At 31.4% G+C, this 19,151-nt stretch overlaps 1 protein-coding gene across 1 annotated transcript; it reads right to left on the bottom strand.

Moving 5' to 3' along the window:
• Positions 1-8,405: 8,405 nt before the first annotated feature.
• Positions 8,406-10,027, bottom strand: LOC107021624 (transcription factor bHLH61-like). The gene is made up of 4 exons (XM_015222319.1): positions 9,814-10,027; positions 9,180-9,314; positions 8,909-9,082; positions 8,406-8,765 (listed from the first exon to the last, which is right to left on the bottom strand). Exons 1-4 carry the CDS (start codon positions 9,892-9,894, stop codon positions 8,676-8,678), a joined length of 480 nt encoding a protein of 159 aa, XP_015077805.1. The 5' UTR covers positions 9,895-10,027; the 3' UTR covers positions 8,406-8,675.
• Positions 10,028-19,151: the final 9,124 nt, after the last annotated feature.

The raw sequence follows: 19,151 nt of genomic DNA, 5'->3' as shown, positions 1-19,151 counted from the left end.
AACACGGTAAATAAATGAATACACCACATCATTGTCTTAAACATTTTTTGTTCTAACGTCCTTGATTACCTCACAGTAGTAATTAGTCTCCAAAGCTTTCAATTTTTCCTTCAAGTCGTTTATTTCAATCCTAACCACATTCAATGAGTCTATCAAAATATCCATTTTCAAAGTATTCACTTTGAATTCAACTTTTAAATCATTTATTTGGATCAAAGTATTGTCTGAATTATTGTCATCCCACACTAAAAAATCACAATTTTCACCCTGCTCAACAACAAATCGAAAATACTTTAGATGATCATTACTAAATCATAGGAATTGAAACTTCAATAAACATACCTTAGGTTTAGGACACTTGTAAAATTTTCTTTCGGGGTTCAATAAAGTCTTTGAAGTGAAACAACGAACACCTTCATCGTAGTAACAATTTTTCACCAAATTACTAATAGAATCACAGATAACTTCAGACATGGTATAACTGAAAAGGAAAACAACAATTTGTAATTTTTTAACCTAAATCACTATTTTTTTTTTACTTAAAAACTCAAAGTCCTCTTATATTTTAAACCTAAATCACAAATTTTCAATTCAAAAACACAAATTCCTCTTCTATTTTTAAACTTAAATTAACAAATTTTCAATTCAAAAACACAAAGTCAAGAATCGAAAGATGAACCTGCAAGAATCAAAATCCTAGTTGTGGTGAAGTTGAACGGCAGCAGCGATGAGCAACAGATTACTTAAAAAGCTGGTTTGAAGCTGAAGAGAAGGATGAGAGGAATTTGAAGGGAAAAAAGACACACATTTGTGATTTTTACAGTTGTGTTTGTTTCAATTATGAACACCTCTTGGTTTCATGAGTGTATAAAGAATAGAATTTTGATAAAAAATTCTATTTGGAGTGGCTTAGACTTCATACTCACATACGTGAGTTCTAACCGTGTCATCTCGTAGATAAACAAACTATTTGGTCAAACCTCCCAAACTTAGTAAATCATTGAAAACATTAAGCTTTATTAACTTCATTAACATTGTTTCTGAACATTATCTTCATCATGATAATGGATTGAGTTGATTGACAATGTCAAACCATCAGTCAAAATTTTATTTTTCTCCTTGAATCTAGCTCTTGGAATCTCTAGTCTGCTAGATAGAGCTACCGCCATTATGACTTGTCATAAGCCGTGAACACATTCCCTTAGATGATCTTTCAATTGCCTCTCTTACTAGACCTTTCGTTAGTGAATCTGACACATTATTGCTTGACTTCATATAGTCAATTGTTATAATTTCACTAGAGAGTAGTTGTCTTACGGTGTTATTTCTCCATCGTATATGACAAGACTTTCTATTGTACATGACGCTCTCTAACCTATCTATAGTTGTTTGACTATCACAATGTATGCAAATAGGTCCCACATGGTTGGGCCATAATGAAATATCCTCTAAGAAATCTAAATCTATTCAGCTTCTTCACCGGCCTTATCTAAAGAAATAAATTCAGATTCCATTGTGGAGTGCGCGATACATGTCTGTCTGGATGATTTCCAAGAGATTGCTCCTCCACCAAGTGTAAACACATAACCACTTGTAGATTTTACTTCATTTGACCCGGTGATTCAATTTCCATCACTATATCCTTCAATAACACCAGGATATTTATCACAATGCAAAACATAGTATTATGTATGTTTCAGATACCCCGACACATATTTCATTGCCATCCAGTGAGTTTGATTAGGATTACTAGTGAACCGACTCAATTTTCTAATATCACATGCTATATCTAGTCACGTACAATTCAAAATACAGATCAAACTTCCCAACACTCTGGCATATTCCAATTGAGAGTAACTTTCACCTTCATTCTTTTAAAATGTAAAGCTTAAATCAATTTGAGTTTCGACAACATTGAAATTTAAGTACTTGAACTTATCCAATACTCTTTCAATATAATAAGATTGAGATAATTCTAGTCCCTAAGGAGTTTTGAGAATCCTGATCCCTAAGATCAAATCAGAAGCTCCTAAATCCTTTATATCGGACTTGTTGGACAACATGCACTTAGTAGCATTTATATCGTCAAACAATGAATTTCTAATTTGGAACATTTTCAATGTACATACACTTATCACATTTGTTAATTTTGAATCCATTTTCCAACATTTTTTGGTCTAATTTAGTATGTCATTATTTGGATGCTTGCTTGAACCCATTAAGTGACTTCACAAGCCTGCACACTTTCTGTTCTTTACCAGGAACCACATACTTTTCAGGCGTCTTCCTCCAATTCTCCATTTAAGAAGGTTGTCTCTACATCCATTTAGTGGATTTTAAGATCATGCAATGCTTCTAATACTATTAACATCCTAATTGATGTTATCCTTGTGACCGGAGATTATGTATCAAAGTAGTCCAGACCTTTCTTTTGTTTGTATCCTTTGACTCTAAGTCTAGCATTATATTTGTCAATAGTCCCATCAACTTTCATTTTAGTTTTAAAGATCCACTTTGATCCTAAAGTTTATTTCTTGGAGGAAGATCAGCCAATTCCCAAGTATGGTTACTTAAAATTGTTTCGATCTCACTGTTGATTGATTCTTTTCAATAAATTGACTCAGACAAACACATAGCGTGTTTAAATGTTTGAGGCTCATTTACAAGTAAGAATTCCACATAATCTAGTCCAAAAGAAGTGTATTTTCATTGGCAATTATTACGCCTAGGATCCTCATTACGTAGTGTATTTTTCATTTATTCTTCCTGTGGCCGTTTAGGTGTTGCACTTATCGACTCATATTCAGTTTTATATGAATAAATGTGTTCAAATAACTCAACTTTATCTGACTCAGTTACCATATTTATATCTATTTTAGGATTATCAGATTTGTGCATCAAAAACCGATAGGCCTTATTGTTCACAACATATCCAATAAATACATAATCCATTATTTTGGGTCCAATTTTCACCCTCCTAGGTAAAAGAATCTCTATCTTGGATAGATACCCTCACACTTTGAAATATTTCAAGTTGGATTTCCTTTCTTTCCATAATTCATATGGGATCAATTGCGTTTTTCTATGAGGTACCCTATTGAGTATCTTGTTAGCCGTAAGGATGGCTTCCCCCAGAGGTTTTGCGTTGAACCAAAATTGATTATTAAGACATTCATCATTTCCTTTAATGTTCTATTCTTCCGTTCCGCCAAACCATTTGATTGTGGTGTATGCATGCAGTAGTTTGATGTATAATATCATATTCCAAACATATCTCTGCAAAAAAAGAAATTCGTATTCTGCACCCCTATCACTCCGAATCATTTTTATCTTTATATTTAATTAATTTTTCACTTAATTTTTGTATTGCTTAAATACATCAATTATTTCATCCTTACTATTAAGCAAATATAATAACAAAATGGAGTGCAATCATAAATAAAAGTTATAAAAGATTTTTCCCCATTAAGAGATGGTATTGACTTCATATTGCATATATTTGAGTGAATTAAGTCTAAAAATTTTGAATTGCTATCTACATACATTATATGGATATTTAACAATCTTACTTTCCACACAAATTTCACATTTTGATGTATCACATTTTAAATAGGGAGATACTTCTAATGTAATCAATTTTCCACAAGGCTTTTACATATCTCAACCGGGCATGCCATAAATCATTTGACTCCAATAAGTAAACATAAACAGAATTCTAACTAATACTGTCAACAACCATTACATTCAGTTTGAAGAGGTCTTAAGTAAGGTAGTCATTTCCTAAGAACATCTCATTCTTACTTATTACATCTTTGTCACTAACTAGGTCACACTTTAATTCATTCTTAACGAGCAGTGCAATAGAAACTAATTATTCTTAATAGTAGGAACGTGTAGAACGTTGTTCAAAGTCAACACTTAGCCGGATGTCATTTTCAACATTACTTTTCCAGTTCCTGAAATCCTTGTTGTTGTTGTGTTTTCCATGAACAAATCTTCATTAAAATCATCAAGAGTATACGTTGCAAAGGCTTCTTTTGCAGAGCAAATATGTCGAGCGGCACTCTAGTCGAGAAACCACTCCTTGAAATTTCCAACTAAGTTGCACTGTGAGATTGCACAGAGGTCATCTATATCTTTCGTCTCTTCCACGATGTTTTCTTGACTTTTGCCTTTGTCCTTGTCTTTACGAGGAGCACGATATTCAAAAGACCTGTGACTAGCCTTTTCATAGTAGTAACAGTTGCCCTTGAATTTCTTGTTGGATTGTTTTGACTTCTGTCTGTTGAACTTCGATCTCTTCTTTCCTTTGGTATGAGCTTCTTCAATAATATTAACTTCAATTATTGTTGAATTCCCACATGACTTCTTTCCGACGTCTTTTTATTTTCCTCGATCTTGAGTCGAATCACAAGATCATCAAGCTTCATTTCCTTGCGTTTCTGCTTAAATAATTTTTGAAGTTGTTCCACAAAGGAGGTAACTTCTTGATTATTGCAGCCACGTGAAAAGCTTCATTTACTACATATCCTCAACAATCATATCATGGAAAATAAGTTGAAGTTCCTGCACTTGTGATCCAATAGTTTCATTATCCGACATTTTATAGTCTAAAATTTTTGCGACCACAAACTTATTCAAGCATGCATCTTATATGTTATATTTCTTCTCAAGTGCATTCTACAATTCTTTCGAAGTTGTCATTGCACTATAGTCATTATATAAGTCATCCTCTAAAACACTTAGAATGTAGCCCTTACATAGTGTTGTGCGGAATTCGAGATAATACGAGAAAATATAAACGCGAAAAACAAAGACAACAGATTTACGTGGTGGTACAACAGTTTAGGTTGGTGCAACAATAACCACCGTAAAATTATCATTTGCCATTTCAGAATCAAATCCAGAATCTGTAATAAACAAAAAATGATACAAATGGTTCAATAAGAAATAACTTAAATTGCAAGTTTTTGTTTCCACCAAAAACACATATTAAAAAAAAATAATTTTCTGAAGATTGTTAGTCAATCTGTATTTAAAACAGTACTACTGATTACAAGAAACTTTGCAGAAATACGAAGTTACCCAAAGTTTAAACGAACCAACGAAGAAAAAAATCAATTAGTAAAAACTAAAATCTGTAAAAATCAGAATGGAAAGAAGATCAAGTCCACTGAATGAACAATGCCTCTTAAGGAAATTATTCCCCTCTAGTATCCGAGGTTTGATTTGGAATATGTCCTCCCAGGATAGAATGATCTCAATTACTAGTGTATTGATGCCCAAGACTCTGGTGTTAACGAGCCAGTCAACAATAGTAAAGTAGACGAAGAAAAATTGTGCAAAAGAAGAAGAAATTCTAAAGAGTTACTGGTATTTATAGCTAAGAGGAACTGGTTCCGAAAGTTTGCAACCTTTCAGAATCCACACACGACCATTCATGAAAGTCTGCAACCTTTCAAACGGTCATGGTTGTTCCTGAAAGTTGCAACCTTTTAGAACAATCATCTCCGATGGCGGAAAATTCAAATAAATCGGAAAAATATTTAAATAAAATGGGTAATGCGGATCTGAATCGGGTCGGAATGTTTCAGTTAATTAACTAAATAATTAAAGTGTTCCATTTACTTAAATTAATCAAATAAATAAATAACTAATACTTAAAACAAAAATTTTGTCGAGAAAATAATCTCTCTATCACTTTTCGAAGCCGACACTACAAAAAAACTATGAATTACATGGGGATTTTTCTGGGAATCCGTATGAAAATTTGCAGGAAAATAAATTTCTTGCGAATTTTCATACTAATTCCCAGGAAAATCCTCATGTAATTCAAAGTTTTTTTTATAGTGCGAGCGAGAGCCGACGACGGCGTGAGAGGGGGTCCCTCTATACAACCCTTTTAACAACTAATTGAAGTGTTTCTCGATTTAAACACTAATATTTTTCTTTCCACCACAAAAGAGGAGAAATGTCTTTTCTTAAAGCATAAGAGAATCTTTTCTAATTCATCTTTTCGTCTTCCCTCCATTTTCCATTAACTCTTGCTATACCAACATGTTTGAAAGTAGGACTCCTTACGTAACTATAGAGGTGACAAAAAAAACTCAATAAAATGGTAAAATGTATATATAATAGTGTATCGATATCAGTGTTTACAAAAATATTTTCGGGGCGAGTTTCGGAGCAGGGCGTATCAAAAATACTTCGAGACGCAAATTAAAGACGTAAAATCATATGGTGCAATTCTTACAATTTGGGGCGTAAGCCCTGAGCGTAAAATCGTACACCTAAGGAGATAATTTTTGTTTTGTTTTTGAACCTGTTTTGTTTTAAATCATATTTTTTAATTATTACGTGTAATGATAAATAGTAAGTATACTATCTTTTTATTCATTATTGGTTATTGATATCTATCTCAAATAAAAGTCAAAAAATTTATTCTATATATTAATTATTTATTAAAATTTATTTTGTAAAATAAATTGAAAGTTTTACTTTTGCTAATTTTCTTACTAATAAAATTATAAAAATTAATATACATGAAACTACCCTATAGACCCGTGAGACTTACGCTCCGTGTCTCGGAGCTTACACCTTGTCCTGTAAGGCATAGAACGCCTCGCCTCACTCCCCTACCTTTTAGAAAAACTTATCGATGTTACATAAATAGTATATAATTTGGTACTGATGATGTATAGCTATATATCATAGATGTATATACATTCATATTCACCTTGTATACAATATTTTCAGACATATGTATTGTACTACTAATGGAGTTTAATAGTATAGGAAGATATGAACTAAAATTGAGTGCACATGTTAAGACATTAGAGATGAATAGGTTGAAGAAATTCAATCATCAATTTAAATAAGGGGACGCATACAATGATTGAAAAGAAGTCTCCACTTCACCCCCAATAAAGGAGGAGAAGGAAAGGGTGATGATGCTAATTGAGTGTCTCATGTTTGAATGAAAAAGAAAGGAATGATATAATAAAAGGGCTAATACTTCCATATTTCTCCTTTCTACCCCTACAAATTCATGTTTGACTATATTTACTACGTTTAAATTATATACTCATCGTAAATGTAAAGAATTTTCACACGATTAGGTCATTTTTACCGCGTAACAAGTTATTAAATTTCAAGATTATATATTCTACATTTTAAGAAAACTTAATCGTTTATATAATACATCCTTCCAAAAACTTGATAATATAAAAAATAATAATTTATAATAATATTATAGGTAGCTTAACACACTATCGTATCATGTTCGCTCATGCCAACTTATCCTTGATCATAACAATATCAAACATTTAATTTAGTGAAAGGATTTAGCAAAAAATAGAACTCCTTTTATTGCTCATTCTTTATTTAAAGCATGTTAAACTCATCATTGTGATGATATATAACTAAACATATATACATATATGTGCGTCATACTTCAATGATAGGATACGTACCTTTTTTATTCATTTTTGGCAAAAAATTATAGAAAAATCAGGCAATGTAAAGAATATATGATCTTCGATATGGAGTACTTATGTATATCATATGATACCAAGTACCGATTCTGGATAATTTACCGTAATACATGATTAATAATATAGTACTCCATATATCACATGATACCAAGTACCAATAATCTAGTGTACGTAACACAAGGTTAATAATATAATCTAGTACTATTATTACTGCCTAGCTAGTATGTATCACGAGGAGGAAAATGAATATGAATGAGCAACAATAATTGAAGCAAAATATGTTGCACAAAAAACCATATTTCTTACTTAGGGTTCCATTTTTCTGAAATGTAAAAGATTACCTTTTGGCATTTATCACAGGTATATATTAGGCTGTCAAGAATGGCCCAACTGTACTTGATAAAATGTAGATTTTGCGTTTCTCAAACAAATGTTGTCAGCAGAAAGTTGGTAAAATAGACAGCATTTATTATTTTTGAATATCTGTTTTTTTATATTTTATTTTTAATTTTTCATTCAGAATCTTATAAATTATTATATATAACAAACACAAACACCAGCAAGTGTCTAAATCACATATACGCATCACGCACTTCAAATTGTCTTTTAATGTACCTCAGACAACAATCTCAACTCATAATTATTTTTTATTATTAAAAATAATTTTTTATTAAGTTTGATCTGCTTAAATTAATCAGTCTCTTTTAAGTAATTTAATTAATTACGGTAAGTTCTTGTAATAGACACACATAATTAAGTAGCTAGAAGGCCTATGCCTTTCCCACTTTCCTGGAGACTAAATTTGAATAAACTGACATAGGGTGTACTACTTGAAAGAATAGGGATAAAATTATTCAACTTATACAAAAAAGAAGCAAACTAATTTAAAGTATATATAATACACACAATAAATAATTAAAGAGTAGCTACGGTTTTTTTATTTTTTTGAAATTTTAATTACACATGTGACATGAAAATAGAATCCTGGGCAAAATGAATGATCTTTGATCATTAATATTGATATTAATGAACTAGCCAATAATTCCTTATCGATAATTAATATAACTATCATAGCTAGCTAGGAAGATGATCGGGAAAGTTAAAATTAAAGAGAAAAAACGAAAGAGTGATGATAGTAATAATTAATAATAGCTAATTAAACTATATTATATATTTGATTAATTAGCCTTGCTCTTTGCTTTCACTCCAGTTCTTAATAGCTTCAAAAACTGCCTCTGTCACCACTTGGGCATTAATCATGGTTTCTTCATCCTACAAGAACCATTTTTTTGTCAGGAAATAACTCATTAATTATATTCTTCAAACACACATGAAAGAAATGAATTTTTTACACACTTTTTTTTGTAATAAAAAGAAAAAATTTGAATAGTAATCGTAGATGAATGAATAATTACCTCTCCACCAAATGCTTGTAAACGAAAGGTGTCGGTGCAAGAAACCCTAGCTTCAAGTACGTTAAGGCCAAGGTCTTCAAGAACTTGTAATATGGAAACAAGCAAACCAGGGCAACTTCTTTCTGAATATACATTTACTAAGAAACCTTTTTCTAGGGTTTCCACTTCAATTTGCTGGAAAACAAAATACAGAATCATCGATCGATTGATCACCTTTGAATGTTTTAAGAGTATTAGAGAGTCAAGAAAAGGAGATGAGTCAAAAACTTACTGGCCATGAAGAAGTGTTGTTGTTTGAATTAGTTTGAGGGGTAGTAGTAGTTATGTCTTGATTTAGCCTTTCCACTTTGTGTTTGAGTTCTTGAATATATTTTGATGCATCTACTATGATTGAGCTTTCACTAAGCTGCATGAAAATGCAAATTAATTAGTCACACTTTGAACTTGGGAATTGCAACAAATTAAAGAGGCAATGTAAATCTACAATTCATAGGGTCAAAATTAAAAAATTACAAATTTCACTTGTATATATATTCATCAATAATTTATCTAATACTACTAAAAAAAGGATAACAAAATGAATGTTTACATATATAGAGTTAAGAACAAATAAATGTCATGTCATGTCATGTTTAATTCTCTTTTTTACTCTCTTTGAGTTGCGGAGTAGATAAAAGAGTATATTAATTGCCACAAAAACACAAAATCAATGAAAAATTAATTTTGAAGAATCAGAGAAATTTTTGTAGCTCAGTTGATTGACTATCTGAACTTTCACCTAATCAATTAGAGTTTGATTCCCCATCTCAGAATTCTCTTTCCCTATACCCATTTTTTTTTAAAAAAAAATGTTAGAAGAATGAGAAGAGAAAGCTAAATATAAGTAGAATGGATTAGAAAATTACAGCATGAGATTTAGTGATTGATCGAAGAAGTTGCAATTTGTCATGCAATACTGAGGCTCTTTTCTGCTCCCTTGATACCATTATATTGTTGTGGAGATTTAATGTTTTTCTCTTCCTCAGCTCTAAAGCTAAGTCTCTTTAAATAAAGTATGTAATAACTAATAAGAGAGGAGGTCTTCTCTCATATCAATATCCCCTCTTTAATTTGTTTGCTTCCATGACACCTCATCCATCACAAGTTTATTTCTTATTCTCATACATTATTATCAAAAAAGATGCCCTTTGGATAAGAAACACATAAATAAATTATTCAATATCCTTCACGACAAAAATAATAAACATTAACCTACAATTACAAAGGCTATAATTCTCTCAATAAGGGTGATATTGTCTTTTTTGGACTTAAACTCGTTAAAATTTAAAACATGTCATTAGTGTATAAGGTCTATTTATGTTTTGCCAATGTGAGACTTCGTACGTGACTCTTAATTATAACATGATATTATCTGTTCCGAGTCTAAACACAAACAACTTTCATACTCAACACTAGTATATGATGTGTGCTTACATATATACCCAATATTTCTCTTATATTTTATCGATGTGAAGCATAACATAATATTAAGTATACGGTAAATTGTCGTAAGTAACTGAATATTGTTATTTGGGGGATTATTTATCATTTAGAGTTGGATGTGCAATAATCGAAATAATCAATAATACACTCCCTTGTCCAAAATTAATTGAAGTTAAGCTTCTAAAACAAAAGACTAATGTTTCACAAAATCAACAAGGTATTTAATTTTTTTCCCCTCAAATTTACCCTTGGTACATTCCTAATTTATCTACAAATTTTGTTGATAGCTACGTCAACCTACCACAAAAATATTTTAGTCAAACTTCATTTTTTAGTCCCTATGCCCAAAACTAAAATATCAATTATTTTAGATCGAAGAGAGTAATTAGCTAGGATGCCTTGTTTTATATATAGAGCTTAAATTTTTTAGCATTAACGTACATCGAAACCTTTTTTTTTCATGGTATTATGACTAATATCATAAATTAATATTCCCACGTTTGGACTATGTTGAATAAATCCCATAAATGAGAGTGAGTGTGTAATATTGGTTTTGATTATGCAATTACATAGTTTTACTACTCTTGCCACTAGTAAAACTATGTCATAAAAATATCTTCTTCAATCACTCTATATAATTCAAAATGTTAGCCAGCTATATGTTATTAAGGGTCATGTCAAATATGAAAAATGAAATTACCATGGACAAGACTTCTTTTCCAACTATATTATATTTTACATGTCAAAATTTAAAATTTCCAATCAATGAAAATATAATATAATACTACTATATATAGTACACTCAAATAATTAGTGGAAGTTAAAATTTAGAAAGAAGCATCTAGCAATGAAATGGTAATAATCCATGCATATATAGTTTAATTGTATGGAAAGTAGTGGAGGGAAAAAAAAAAATTATAGATGGATGTTTATATTTTTGTAAATTTTGGATGAATCCAAATAGTTTTCACGGGGAATTTGGAGTTCCCCCTTTACTACAGCCGTCACCTTTGTCTTCACTTCTCAGTCCTCTTTTTTTTTTCCCTCTCTTTCTACACGTGCCTTTCTTCCTCCATCACTATTTTTTTTTGTTTTTTTGAAAAATAAATATCTATCAATATATTATTTAAAATATTCCTAAATGCATGATCAATTTGCTTTTTACCTTTCTACCGTACACACTACTATTAGCAGTATCGTGACATCTCGTGATCATATAGATATATATTATGTATAGGGCTGTAGTTTGGTTAGTCTGTGAAAAGTTATGTAGGAATTTTGAATTTTGGTGGTGTACATAAATTATTTCTCATGAAATATGTAATTTCATAATGCAATCTAGTATGCAATGTATAATTGAATTTTTTTTAGTACTTCTTAAGCAAAATAACATTTTTCATACTTTTATGAGTTGGATTTTTCATTTTAATGATTTTAGTCGACATGTATTATTGATATTTATATGCTTGTTACACATTTTATGTCACAATACACACTGTTGCGAGTCAACCCATAATAAGCAAACTGATGAAAGAATCAACTAACTACAACCAAACCCAAAACCTTTTTTGAAAATCAAGTCTAAATTATGTAAACCCAAAACCTTTTTCTGAAAACAACACATATGATCCGGAAGAAACCATACCAAACTCTTAAATATCCAATTAGTGAGGCAACCTCAAACTAAACATAACTAAGTCAATAGTTCGTGTCCGAACAAATGAATATATATATATATATATATATATATATATATAGAGAGAGAGAGAGAGAGAGAGAGAGAGAGAGGGAGGGAGGGAGAGAGAAAGATGAACTTAGAATTTGAAGAGTCTGTGTGCATCAATAATATTTAAGCATTAGCAAAGTAAAATTTTCAACAACGATTAATGGATAATGTCGTTGATTAGTCATTAATAACACCATTTGATGGTCATGAGTTCATATCCCCCTATTTAACAATTTTGATGTTATAAATAAACCCTTTAACTTTGTAATAAAAAGAGTTCAAAACAATTTGTCTTTGACCAGGATCAAACGCAGGTTTGTAGGAAGGAGTTTCCTCACTTCTACCAACTGACCATGGGCAATTCTATGTTATTTAAGGTGCACTTTTTATTATACTCCTATTTCTATCGGTCTCTCTCTCTATATATATATATATAATTTTTTTTGCTTACCTATACATGTGGGTCTCCCTATGTATATAGATAAATTCCTTGAATCATGAATGACGAAGCTCACCCTTGAATTCGAATTAGATATCGCTCAACCGAGGTTTCAGATTAGCTGCTGGAAGATTCGCTGGACTCAACAACAAAATAATTATTGACCACATCAAATATGATTTTAAATATCTGATATAATTCTAAAAATCTGACAATATTCTATTTTAACTAAGCAGAATCACACCATTGATATTGTGCTAGAATCATGCTTTTTCTTATATATATTTGTATATAAATAATGGATAGCTTATCAATTGTAAAATATCGAAATACAAAATATTTTTCAACACTTTTTGGTTCATGATTTATTAATTTCTATCATGGTATCAAGAGCATAATTTTTTTTCCACAAACTATAGTTTTTGACCTTTATTGTTGTTTGATTTCTATCATCGGATATCTCTTGTCTTTCTAATGGAGTCACATTCTCATGATATTGTATGCCAAATTTGATGGAAAACATTATTCGATGTGGGAATTTCATTTTCAGATCTGTGTTTAAGGAAAAAGCTTGTTCAGAATCTTGGATGGATCAACAACTGTGCTAGATGAAGACAAGTAGAAAAAAAATTGGCACGCTAATAATGTCAGTGTCATTTTGTGGATCATCAATTGTGTACATACAGATGTTGCACTCAGTCTGCATTCATTAAACTTGGTAACAACGATGTGGAAGTATCTCAAAAAGTTGTATTATCAATGCAATCATGTTTGTGATTTTGAGTTAGACCATACTCTTCCGGAATGCAAATAGGAAGATAAAGCCACACGAAATTATTATTTGAGACTTATGGCAATCTGGTCAAAATAAGACCAAAGTTTTGAAGGAGATCATTTTTTGCACAAGCTTCAAAGAAGTTATGTTGGAAAAGAATAAGACTCGAGTTGTCCAATTTCTCATGAAATTGAGACTAGAGCTAACATTCTTAATAGAGAAACTCTTTTAGACCTCGATGTAGCTTTTGAAGAACTCATTTGTGAGCAAACACGCATCAATACTCTAGCATCCATAAATTGGTCCTACATAATTAACGCGACTATGTGTATATCAAAAGGTACTCATAAATCATATACTTAGAGCTCATTTCAAAAATCTAGACTACAATGTTTTGAGAGTGCAAAGAGTATGACGATATTGCGCTACATTGCAAGAAAATAAACATATGCAACTATGGTAAGAAGCCTATCAATATAATTATGAAGTGCAATTGACGATCAAACACGCGTCAAACCAAGCACAAAACTTATCAAACATTTTGAAGCTTATGTGATTTAAGAAAGATCACACCACCATCTTCTTTGAATCCAAAAGCATATCATCTTGCCTATGCCAGTAAGAATTTAAATAAAAATTCAAAAGTTTGGCATATAGATCGATTTCTTCTAATAATATGATAGGAGATATTCATAATTTACACTTTTTATCAACTCCATCAGAAAATTATCTAATTTTTGCAGCCAATGGTGATACATTGCATGCCTCTAAGATTGAAAAATCATCTTGCTTCCCTAATATTTTTTTGTCCCTAAACTCATTATTAATTTTATTTCGGTTGGACGATTGGCGGATCAAAATTGTCTTGTTATTTTCTTACGCCTTGATTGTGTTGTTCAGAATCTAGAGATAGGAAATGTGATCGCCAAGGATTATTAAGTTGGGAGAATGTTCCATTTTTCATGTTTGAAATACCTCGCCATGCATGTTTTATGTCTGACACTAAAGAAGGCATCACTAACTCAAAATAAATTGTGGTACTTATGACATCTTTGTCTTGGGCATCCACATGCTCAAAATTTTCTTCCATGTGCCGGGAGCTCGTATGAGAGTTGGTTTGACTGCCCTAATTATGACGGAATATTTTGGAGATGTTAATGAGCAAGACATACTTGTATTTATTGATAATATCTTTCATTTCTTCCAAGCAAGATCCGAAGTATCTGCCTTATTGAATAGAATTACTTCCACTGTGGGTTATCAACCGATCCTAAGTACCCAAAATGGGTTCTTTACAATATTTTCTTCACTTGAATAAAAAAATTATGGATTTCGCCATCAAATTTTCCTTGTGAAAATTGTGCTAAATTCAAAAGAAATAGATTGCATTTTTCTTGTAATACTATTTCATATAACTGTACTTTTGATTTGATTCATAGTGATATATGGTGTCTTACACCATTTCATCTATATTGATGTATTGATATTTTATCTTGTTTATTGACCACGTTTCTCGATATACATGGGTGTTTTTTTAAAAACAAAAGTGAAGTTCCTAAAGTCATATAACAATTGTGACCTATGTTGAGACTCGGTTTGATAAATGAATCAAAAAATTTCAATCTGATTCAGGTGGGGAATACATGAAGTCTGAACTCATAGATTTTTTCAAAGAGAGACATTACTTCGCAAGACTCTTGTCCTAACACACCTAAGTAAATTGGAGTTGTAGAAAGAAAAAAATAGGCATGTTGTGAAAATCACGTTAGCTCTTCTTGATACATAACATGTTCTTAAAATATTGAGTTGAAGCCATCCAAACTTCTATCTATTTAATAAATAGACACACCATCACCATTAACAAAAGATGATAGTCCATATTTATATTCTTTTTGATAAACTCCTTGATTATTCTTATTTAAAAGTTTTTTATTGTATGTGTTTTGTCCATTTGCCTAGTCATGAATGTTATAAATATTTGTTTAAGTTGTGAGGTGTGTTTTCCTAAATTATAATGATGTTCAAAAGGGCTATCTTCGTTGTGATTCTTCTAGACGATAATTGTGGGTTTCCAAACATATAATTTTCTTGGAGCATTTTGTTTACTTACCCTATCACGTCTTCAACATTATTAGCCTATATATTTTTTCTATACAAGTTTGAGAATTGACATGTACAAAATTTCTCTATCTCCCAGCGAAGACTTTAATGGAATTACTAATGATCCTGATCAATCAGATATATTTCTTATGAAGAATTCAAGTAATAGTACTTTGTCGCCAAATTCATTGATACCTATTCCACTGATTCATCTAACAACTATGATGATTCCATGGTGAACCTGTAAAGTGATCAAATAAATTATTTCATTTCATATCCCGTCACTCTGAACGTAAAAATTTTTCCCACATCGATATGAATATTATTCAGGTATATATGGTTCATTTTATACCTTATTTGCTACTTTGAATTTTTCCCAATTACTTACCAACAAGCATCAAGTCATGACTACTAGAAAAAGGCAATGAAAGAGAAAGTTTCGACTTTAGAAGAAAATTATACATGGAATTTGACATCTAAATCGACTGAAACTTCTGTTATTGAAAACAAATGAATTTAATCTGTAAAAATGAAGTCTGATGAATTGGAGAGGTAAAAAGCTCGCCTAGTATCTCAAGGATATAAACCAAAATATGGATTGAACTATGAGGAGACGTTTGCTTCTGTTGCAAAGATGACGACAATTTGTATGCTTCTCATTATTGCATCCATCAAATGCTGATAACTTCATCAAATGAATGTGAAAAATATATTTTTGCATGGTGAATTGCATGAGGTTATATACATGAAGCCTTCTCCAGGGTACAACCAAATTCAACTAGATATGATTTTTTATCTTTGAAAATCTCTTTATGCCCTCAAGCAAGCACCACTTGAATGATTTGAGAAGTTCGATATACCATTATAAATGCTTAATTTTCTCAATGGATTTCTGATTATTCATCATTCATCCGATATCCTGACAATTTTACTACTGTGTGAATGATATGATTAAAACCAGAAATAATGAGAATGAAATTGTGCCACTCATGAATCTTCTTAATGCAACTTTAAAAATGAAGGTTCTTGGCAGGTTAAAATATTTTTTGGGTTGAAGGTTGAATATTTTTTGGATGGTATCATTCTAAGATAAAGAAAGTATGCAGAAAATCTTGTCACACAAGCATGTCTAAGTGATTATAAGGTAGTGTACACACCGATGAAGATCTATGTGAAGTACAAAAATAATGATGATGACCCTTTTGCAAAATCACCCACGGAGATCAATGTGAAGTACAAAAATAATGATGATGATGATGATGACCCTTTTTGTAAAATCTCGCAATTTGAAATAGGTAGGAAGAAGCTAAGAACTGGAAATAGTCATCTTTGAAAATAATAAAAATCTGAAAATTTGTTTAAGTTAGAAAAAAGTGAGTTTTTGATCAACTTCAAACAGTCATAACGTTATTGAGTTTATGCAATTCCGAGTTCGTATGAGTGAGTGTTATGCTCTTTGGAAGTTGGATTGTCGGAATAATAAAGTCCAATTTGAATTTTTGAAGGGTAGTTTGGTCTTTTTCTTATCCTTTTATTTTAATTCATTTTTGGTAATCAAATAGGGCTCTAAGCTGAACTTATTCATTTACGCTTTTGGAAAAAGAGTTAGGATTTATAAAGAAGAGAAAAAAAGAGGAGAAAGGAGAAGAATGTTCAAGATTCGTCAAGATCGTCGAGTTTAGCTTGTGGATTTCATCGGGGGTGATCCCTATGAGGTATGTAAGTTCACACACCATTGAGTTCGTTCACCACGCGCCAAACATTTTTAATTTAACATGAATTCGTCCGAAAAGTTGTAAGTTTGAATGTTCTTGATGTGTGTTCTTGAATTTACTTTCGTTCTTGAATTGGGATGGGATTGAAGAGTTTCTTGATATTATAGATTCGATTATTAGAGTTGTTTTAGTTAGATTCTTGTGTATATGTTGTGTGTACCTAAATTTAAAGAGAATTTGAGAAAAATAGTCGAGTTTAGGCGAATTGAGACTGGAAAACGAAGAAGGAAAAAGTCAGATAAGGAATGGGTATCAGGTCCGCGACGCGGACCTGTTCTTCAGATTTGGAAAATCCTCCCCCGCATCGTGGAGTATTCACGAACCATTCTTCCTCAAAAGTTATTTTGCGACGAAATACTTTAACTCATCTTAGCGTCGCGGAGCATGTTCCCATCAATCATTTCTTGATTGTTTCTCATGATTAACTATCTAAAATCACTCTTAAACATCATGAGATCTATCCTATACAATTTCAATCCTTGAATCCATAGTTCAATTCAAGGATTAGTTAAGAGTCAAGTCAAGAGAAGCTAAGATCCAAGTTAAGAGGAGTTCTAGAGTCTTCTAAAAGTCTTTCACAAATGATAAACATTATTTTAAGACTTGAGTTTTGAGTTCAGTAAAGAGTTAAGTTGAAGTTCAATCCTTCAAAAGTATATAGGGGGACCATGTACTCACAAAGAATTTAAAATATTCACATTTATATAAGAACGGAAACTGAAATTTCCAAAGAGCCTTTGAGCTAGTTTTCATAAAAAAATAAATGCTTTCACAATTAAACAAGAGAGGAAACTGATATTTTCAAGATAGACTTTAAGCGAAGTTTTGAGAAATTATCTCAAATCACATAAAGAAGTTACATTTTTAAACATAAAGAGCTAGTATCTTTCAGGACTAGTATTGAGCACCTATATGGGGGAGAATTTAGAAAACTCCAAGCCGCCATAAACCATGTAGCCGCCACGGGTAGAAAAGAGTCATACTTTTTAGATGATTCCTATAGTGATTTTTAGCATAGACTAATGGATCCACTTAGTCGTTCAGGTTCTATACTCATGGCAAGGTATAGGTTAGCCCTGACAGCGTGAAGTAAAATGTTATATCATCACAATAGTTATTACGTGATGGTTGTCAATTAGACAAACTCTCACAGAAGTAATTGTATTTTTATATACACAGATTACTTGTATTGTAAAATACATCTCAGAGTTATATGTATCTTTGCATACACCGAGAGTTGACTTCATGTTTTAAACAACTTTTCTTTATATTGCACTTGTTTTAAACTACTTTATATATTGAAATTAGTTCAGTTATGTTGAGTCCAGTTAAGCTAAGTAAGTTCTTTCGTTTCTTTTCAAGCCTATGTTGTTTTTAGAATTTCAACTTGCATATTCGTACATTCAATGTATTGATGTCAGTTGGCTTGCATCGTCTTATGATGCAGACACATGTAATTTGGTCAGCACATAGCACATCGTTGATCCACTGAGCACTCCAGAATCAGTTGGTGAGCCTCATTGCATTACAAGGGACTCCTTTTTATTGCTTTTATATTAGTTTACTAAGTTGTCGTGGGGGTTTGTACCAACATCCATCTCAGTCTTTTTAGAGGCTTTATAGATTGTCAGTCAAATGTTAGTTCATTCGTCATTATTTTGTTATTGACTTACGTTAAGATTTTAGATGCAACTTTGGCTAAGTTAAATGTTTATTTTCAAAACATTATGAGTTCAGTTTGAGACACTTAAGTAGTTTAGCATTTTAATTCCTTTTATTTATTCTTAAAGTCTTCCGCTTAATAAGTAAGTCAGACCAAGGGTTTGCTTGGGGCCAATAATGGTTCTCGAATGCCAGTCCGCCCTTGCTGTAGGCTAGGGGTGTGACAAACTTGGTATCATAGCACAGAGTTTAAGATTCCTATGGATTCTATAAATTCATATCTG

This window comes from Solanum pennellii, chromosome 6, assembly GCF_001406875.1.
Source record: "Solanum pennellii chromosome 6, SPENNV200".
Classification (NCBI taxonomy): Eukaryota; Viridiplantae; Streptophyta; class Magnoliopsida; order Solanales; family Solanaceae; genus Solanum; species Solanum pennellii.
This window is presented reverse-complemented; position numbering and strand designations above follow the sequence as displayed.